At 25.7% G+C, this 7,085-nt stretch overlaps 1 protein-coding gene and 1 long non-coding RNA gene across 2 annotated transcripts; one reads left to right on the top strand and one right to left on the bottom strand.

Moving 5' to 3' along the window:
• Window positions 1–2,635: 2,635 nt before the first annotated feature.
• LOC114120966 (cytochrome c oxidase subunit NDUFA4) lies at window positions 2,636–5,108 on the bottom strand. The gene is made up of 3 exons (XM_027983091.2): window positions 4,931–5,108; window positions 4,643–4,789; window positions 2,636–2,797 (listed from the first exon to the last, which is right to left on the bottom strand). Exons 1-3 carry the CDS (start codon window positions 4,976–4,978, stop codon window positions 2,747–2,749), a joined length of 246 nt encoding a protein of 81 aa, XP_027838892.1. The 5' UTR covers window positions 4,979–5,108; the 3' UTR covers window positions 2,636–2,746.
• Window positions 5,109–5,475: 367 nt separating this feature from the next.
• LOC126551858 (uncharacterized) lies at window positions 5,476–6,039 on the top strand. The gene is made up of 2 exons (XR_007605753.1): window positions 5,476–5,674; window positions 5,826–6,039. It is a non-coding gene; the product is annotated as an uncharacterized LOC126551858 (long non-coding RNA).
• Window positions 6,040–7,085: the final 1,046 nt, after the last annotated feature.

The following is a 7,085-nucleotide window of genomic DNA, read 5'->3' as shown; positions in this document are numbered from 1 at the left end:
TACTCTATTAATACACCTAGTATAGGTACCTACAAAACGTCAAAATAAGAGTATGCATTATTATAATATTTTATCATATGAATTCATTATTACTGGTAATATTAGAAGTTACATAACTATTAGGAAATAAGGAATGTTGAAAAATATGTATAGTTATACTTATCACCTGGTCACTATAAAACTATAACTTTTAGCAATAGGTTTGTAATATTACAAACATAACGGAATAACATTTTTTTTAATAGTTATGTTAATTAGTGGTATAGAGTAATAGAGTACCTATGTATACTTAATTCCAAAAAAATCGGAACAAAAAAAAAGTAATCCCTTTTACCATTTTTAACCCCCTTGGGGATTGCATTTTCAAAACAATTTTCTTAACAGATCCCTATGCCATAAGAGCTATCTATATGCCAAATTTAGCCTGATCCGTCCAATTGTTTGAGTTGTGCGTTGATAGATCAGTTAGCTTACTGTTTTATGTATATACACTATACAGATTACTTCTTTTAACTCCCTTAGGGGTGACATCAAAAATCTTTTCTTAGTGGATGCCTACGTCATAATAGCTATGTGTAGATATGCCAAATTTCAGTGCGATCCGTCCAATGGTTTGAGTTGTGCATTGATAGGTAGATCAATCAACTTACTGTTTTATATATTATATAGAGATAATATATTTTTATTTTTATACTACATAAAAAAAAACTAAAGTCTTTATACTTGGTTATTGCAACGGATAGAATACCAAAATTTGAATAGAAGTGTTGGTAGCAATGACCAGTTACATCCGGACGTATTTGGTTTTTGCGCCCAATGAAAAAAAAATGAATATATACCGTTTCAATGGATACGACCGTACATAGCTGGTTATTACACCCAACAGAAATTTAAAAATCAGTTTTATCATTTTTATTTCAAAACTATTCGTCCATCGTTGGACGTATTCAGTTTTTGCACTGATCGAAAAAGAATACTTTTTTGAATATTTCTATATCAAAACATGATTTTTAAAAAAATATGGACGTACCTGATTATTGCACCGGGGTCTTCATAATATGTCTTATTTAGATAATGTTCTGATAGAAAAATGTAACCTAACTTGGTTTATTTATATTGGAATAAATCGATTTTTTTACAAGATGATGGTTATAAATACATATTTTTAGATACATTTCAAATTTTAGTCAGCACATGCGCAGTAAAAACTTTTTTTTTAATAGAAACACCTAATTTGAACACCATATTAGGATAGCCCTATTTTTTCAAGTAATTTTGATTATCAACTATGGTTCACACTGTATATAAATTATTAAAATAAAATTTGTCTTTTAATGTAATAATTCAACATACCTACCAGTAATTTTAAAATAATAATTGATTGACTAATTTGATTTATGCATAATTAATAATTATGTATATATTTAATAAATTATTTTTTGTTCGTACTTTTTACCATTTACCATCCCTGTGGGTCAGGTCATTTCTGGCTATAATATGGTAGGTATGGAACACGATTTAAGATTTAAAACATAGTAAGCAATACACTGACCTATATATTAACTTAAGTGAGCTCACATAATTTATTTTAACATCATCAGAAACTCGTAATGTTTTTAACAGTTTATAGCATTATTTTTTTTACACTCTTTACTTATTAACAGTATTACCTATGTTATATGCGGAAAATAATTTAATAACAAATATAATAACTATTATACTGAAATGTTTGATAATTTTTTTTTAAATAAAATATGATGATGTATTTGTTCACAAGTACGAATTGTAATAGTATATTGCAGAGGTTCTTAACCTTTTTCAAATGACGGAACACTTAACATTTTATGAGGTTTTTGCGGAACACAGTCGTAAAATAAAACAGTTATTATATTAATTTTTTAATTTTTATTACATTAAACAATAAATGTATAGCATAAAATAGTTTGCTAATATATTAGTAAAATGTCTTACTTATATCTTTGTTTTTGTTTTAAAAGTCAACATTTTAAGAGAATTAAACTAGAAATACTAAATAAAATTTTTTTTACTGATTTTAAAATTTTGTTGGATCACTTATATTAAGTCCATGGAACACTGGTATAGTAATTATACTATAAGTTTATTGGTTTTAAATATTAATTATATGGTCAGTTAGTAAAATTAGTAACATACTCTTAACTATATAATATAATGACTACTTTTTTTCTTAAGTGTTCACCCCTAGTATTTTTTTTAACAAAACGTATCTTACATTGTATATACAGAATTCAAGATCTAGAATTTCAATACTTATTTTTGGGATCTTGCTCATCTTTTCCTATACCTACTGCTAGCCTACAGAGTAGGTGTCATCGTGATTAATTATCAACTAGTTATAATTAATTTATTACAATTGTAATTTGTAATGGAAAGAAATGTAATTTTTTGATGAAAAAATAAATTAATAATAATATACTGTAAACAATGAAAAATGTTCAAAAGAACATTTTGCTTGTAAAAATGTATTTATAAAGTTAAATAATATATTTTCTAGACAATATTTTATGAATAAAACTACAAAACTATTACACAAAATTCACCAATGTCAAATGAACAGTGTGTATAAATATAATGTGTTCATATTCAAATATCTAAGTATATTTTAACAATTCTTTATTTAATATAGAAAACACAGCAAAAAAGATTTATAACACTATGTTCATTTAATAAAACCGATCAAACAATATTGGTGTTGATTAGTGAATTTCTAATACTTAGGAGCTGGACTTACTGGAGGTTCTGAGCTGGTAGAATAAAACTAAAACAAAACAAAAAAAAAACAGTAGATTTAGTTATTACTCATTAGTTTAATATAATAAATTGAATGTGAAATAAAACAACTACAAAATTTAAAAATTTAAATTGTTAAAATATTACCACGAGTAATATTGTAGGTAATTTAAAGGTACAGCAATGGTACCACTACGGAAATATAAGTATGCTACCACTGATCTAATATATAAAGAAGACCAATAAAAATAAATACATTGTATATTTACAAATTGTACTGCTAAAAAAACAACTTGAATCAATTTTAAAAGTACCAATAAAACAAATAAATATTGAAAAATCAAACTGAATCTTAGTCATTAAAAAAAAAATTATGGATACAACATCTTTATTCAATAACATTAATAAGTCAGGAAAACCTTGAGTTTAAAAATTATTGAAACTGATCAACTTGAAAGATAAAATTTCCAGTTGTTATTTTATATCTTAACTTAGTGTTTTTTTCTTTGATTGAATAATTACATTTAGGTCATTAAAAATTAAATAAATTTTATTTTAAAAAATTAAATAAATTTTATTTTAAAAAATTAATAACTATTGATGTTTATTTTATAGTTTCCCACTCATTTGAATATAATTGATAAAACTGTTTTTTAATTTATTTATAAATTGTTGAGGTAAGAATCAACATCAGAATGTTAAGCCTTGGATAATATAAATGTACAGCAAAAAAAAGGTAATTACAGAAAAATATCATTCAGCATTCAGAAATATATTAATACCTGGGGATGACAAAAACACACTAATCCACATATAATTTTAGGTTGCTGCAATCTGTATTAAAAATTACCAACATTTTAAAAAATTACTTATTTTAGCGTTGGTGCATAAAGTTAAAACTAAATTATTAAATAACTTCAAATGTTCTACTGAACACAAATTGTCTATGTTATATATTTGTAATTCGGATACAACACATGTTGGTATAGCATTTTTTAAATTTATTGTAGGTATTTATTTAAAAAAAAAAAATTATGGATACAACATCTTTATTCAATAATATTAATAAGTCAGGAAAACCTTGAGTTTAAAAATTATTGAAACTGATCAACTTGAAAGATAAAATTTCCAGTTGTTATTTTATATCTTAACTTAGTGTTTTTTTCTTTGATTGAATAATTACATTTAGGTCATTAAAAATTAAATAAATTTTATTTTAAAAAATTAATAACTATTGATGTTTATTTTATAGTTTCCCACTCATTTGAATATAATTGATAAAACTGTTTTTTAATTTATTTATAAATTGTTGAGGTAAGAATCAACATCAGAATGTTAAGCCTTGGATAATATAAATGTACAGCAAAAAAAAGGTAATTACAGAAAAATATCATTCAGCATTCAGAAATATATTAATACCTGGGGATGACAAAAACACACTAATCCACATATAATTTTAGGTTGCTGCAATCTGTATTAAAAATTACCAACATTTTAAAAAATTTACTTATTTTAGCGTTGGTGCATAAAGTTAAAACTAAATTATTAAATAACTTCAAATGTTCTACTGAACACAAATTGTCTATGTTATATATTTGTAATTCGGATACAACACATGTTGGTATAGCATTTTTTAAATTTATTGTAGGTATTTATTTAAAAAAAAAAAATTATCTGATTCTAATTTGAATTAAAATTATTAATTATTTGTTTGATAATTGAATTTAAAGACATCTAGTAAAATTAAAAACTGGCTCATTTAAGATAAAAACTATACACAACCAATTAAGTTATTTCCAAAGAGAAACCAATCAATTAAAGATAAGTTAGTACATTTTGTAAGTAACACTAAATTTATTAAATATTAACATACTTTGTAAGTTTTTTGTTTATATTCTTCCCACGGCTCTTGATTTTTCTTTGGATGCCATGTCACTTCAGGGTTTTTCATTGCTAGTCGAGTCAAATAGAAACCAGCACCCGCCATACCAAGACCCAGACAAAAAAATAACGGGATTAACTACAAAAAAAAAAACATAAAAAAGTTAATTGTTTTGTAATAATTAATAAACTTTGTATTTGACCTTTGTAATAAACTACACACAATATCGAAATATTATAAACACTATATTGAACTTACTAAATTAAATTAGATACTTACGGACTTGTGTTTTTTTAAGCTCTCTAAGGTCATTCCTGGCATAACCATTTTGAATTCTTTTGGTACCTAAAACTTAAAAAATTAAAAGTTAATAAGCGTAGTCACTTAAATGTGAAAACTGAAAATGAAGGAAATAAATTTTGCGTATAGCACTATAGCCTATCGCCTTGGCATTGCATAGAAAATCAAGCAGTGCCTTTTTTTTTAGTATTGTTAGATAACAGATGACAGTACAGTGTAGCCAACTGCTTCACTCGAATCGTAGAAAAATGCCAACGGAAAAAAGCTCCAATAAATAAATTATAAACTATAAGTTATAATAATATAATAATTCTCTATTCCATCCTCTGCAATGGCTTTAAAAATTAAATTATATTATGAGCTTATTAACTGTTTGAACTTAGTAAGTACTGTAAGTTGTAACCTTGCCAGTTAAAGTAACATAAGTATATAATAGTGACTCCCTTCGATTGCTCCGTCGTTAAGTTATTAATTAATATACGTAGGTACATGGAGACATTTAGTTTGTTTTACTTAATAAATACATTTATTTATAATTATAATCACGGTTTAAGACACGGTCTTAGATTAATAGAATTCTATCTTAATTCGTGATTATAATATATGACTGATTTTTATATGTTTCTCTTGAAAAATAAAAATCATAGGGTCAAACTAGATGGGCTTGTTTGACCATCACGTATTCTTCCTTATGAGAAACAGTCTCATAGAACAAATTTTTAGGTAATTACAAATGCGTATAATATAAAATGCATTTTATTATAATTAATTAAATTTTATTTATTTGCCTGGAAAACACGTATTGTTTTCTTTGCATTTTTCTTTTTTTTATGATTATACTCAATTTATTTTTATATTTTTCAACTCTTGACAGCTATGCCCAACAGTCACAGTGCCGTAAATAGACTACTCGAGGCTTGTGTGCAAATCAAAATCTAGAGGACCTGTGTGGCCGCATTATAATCTCTTTTTGAAGCCCTCCAACATAGTATGAGGTCTGTGGCTTGTGTGCGGTGCACACTCTGCACATTATTTTTTAATTGGAACATAATACCTAATAAAATGGATATTGAAGCATAAATAAATAAGATATAGCGTGTGGTCAATGTGGTTGACAGTGGCGTACTCACGGGGGAGGGAGGTTTAGAACCCCCCATTGGCATTATTTTTTTAGATTTTGAACGAAGTGATGAATGTATTGATTTTAACTTCAGGAGTAGTTCCGATGGCAAAGTGAATATCCTTGGTACATTATAGAAGTCAAAAGTAAACATTTTTCAAAAAAAATTGAGAAAAACAAAAAAAAAGTGATATAAAAACGGGAATTTTTACGCAAAACCAGTTTTTGACTAAATCGATTTTTTAAATGGTTATAACTCAAAAATTAATCACTGTAAATACTTGCATGATATTTTCACCAAATCTTTATATTAGTGTTATCTATATAGTATATAAGTGACATTTTCAAAATATTTTGAATTTTTTTAAGCTATTTATAGACAACTGAAATTTTCGATTTTTTTAAGAATTTTTTTTGAAGTGTCGATAAAAAAATTTGGGTGTACAAAAAAACTTGAAAATTTAATACAAGGTTCTTTATGAGTTTTTCTTATTGTAGTTAAAAATCAAAAATCGTTAATCACAATTTTTTTTTATAAACGTTTATAGTTTAACATTTTACGAAAATATGCAAGTAATTTTGTAGTTGAAAAATCATAATAAGTTTTATGTTCATATCTAAGGTTAAAAAACGCAATACTATGTTTTCCTTCAAATAGCTATAGAGAAAACTCGAAACATCATTATCTTTTCTGAAATGTTCTTGGGCTGGTACTTTAAAGAAGTAATTTTTCGATTTTCTCAATAGTTATTTAACGCCACGGGAAAAACACCGAAAAATTACGGAAAAACTAGACTAACGCTTTGTTTATCACCATAGAAACGAATAATATTTAAATATTTAATGAAATAAAAAAATATTCTTTCGTCTGCTCAGAATCGTTTTTTATCGAATGGCAATAATTGGCAATTGCATTCAAATCGAATACTGCAAAATTACACTATACTGTCCAAGGACCAAAGGAATGATATGGACAGACTTCCTCCACCGCAATGCTGACCTACTTTTAATGTA

This window comes from Aphis gossypii, chromosome 1, assembly GCF_020184175.1.
Source record: "Aphis gossypii isolate Hap1 chromosome 1, ASM2018417v2, whole genome shotgun sequence".
In the NCBI taxonomy this organism is placed as follows: domain Eukaryota; kingdom Metazoa; phylum Arthropoda; class Insecta; order Hemiptera; family Aphididae; genus Aphis; species Aphis gossypii.
Note: the sequence above shows the minus strand (reverse complement) of the source record. Positions and strands in the feature narration are given on the sequence as shown.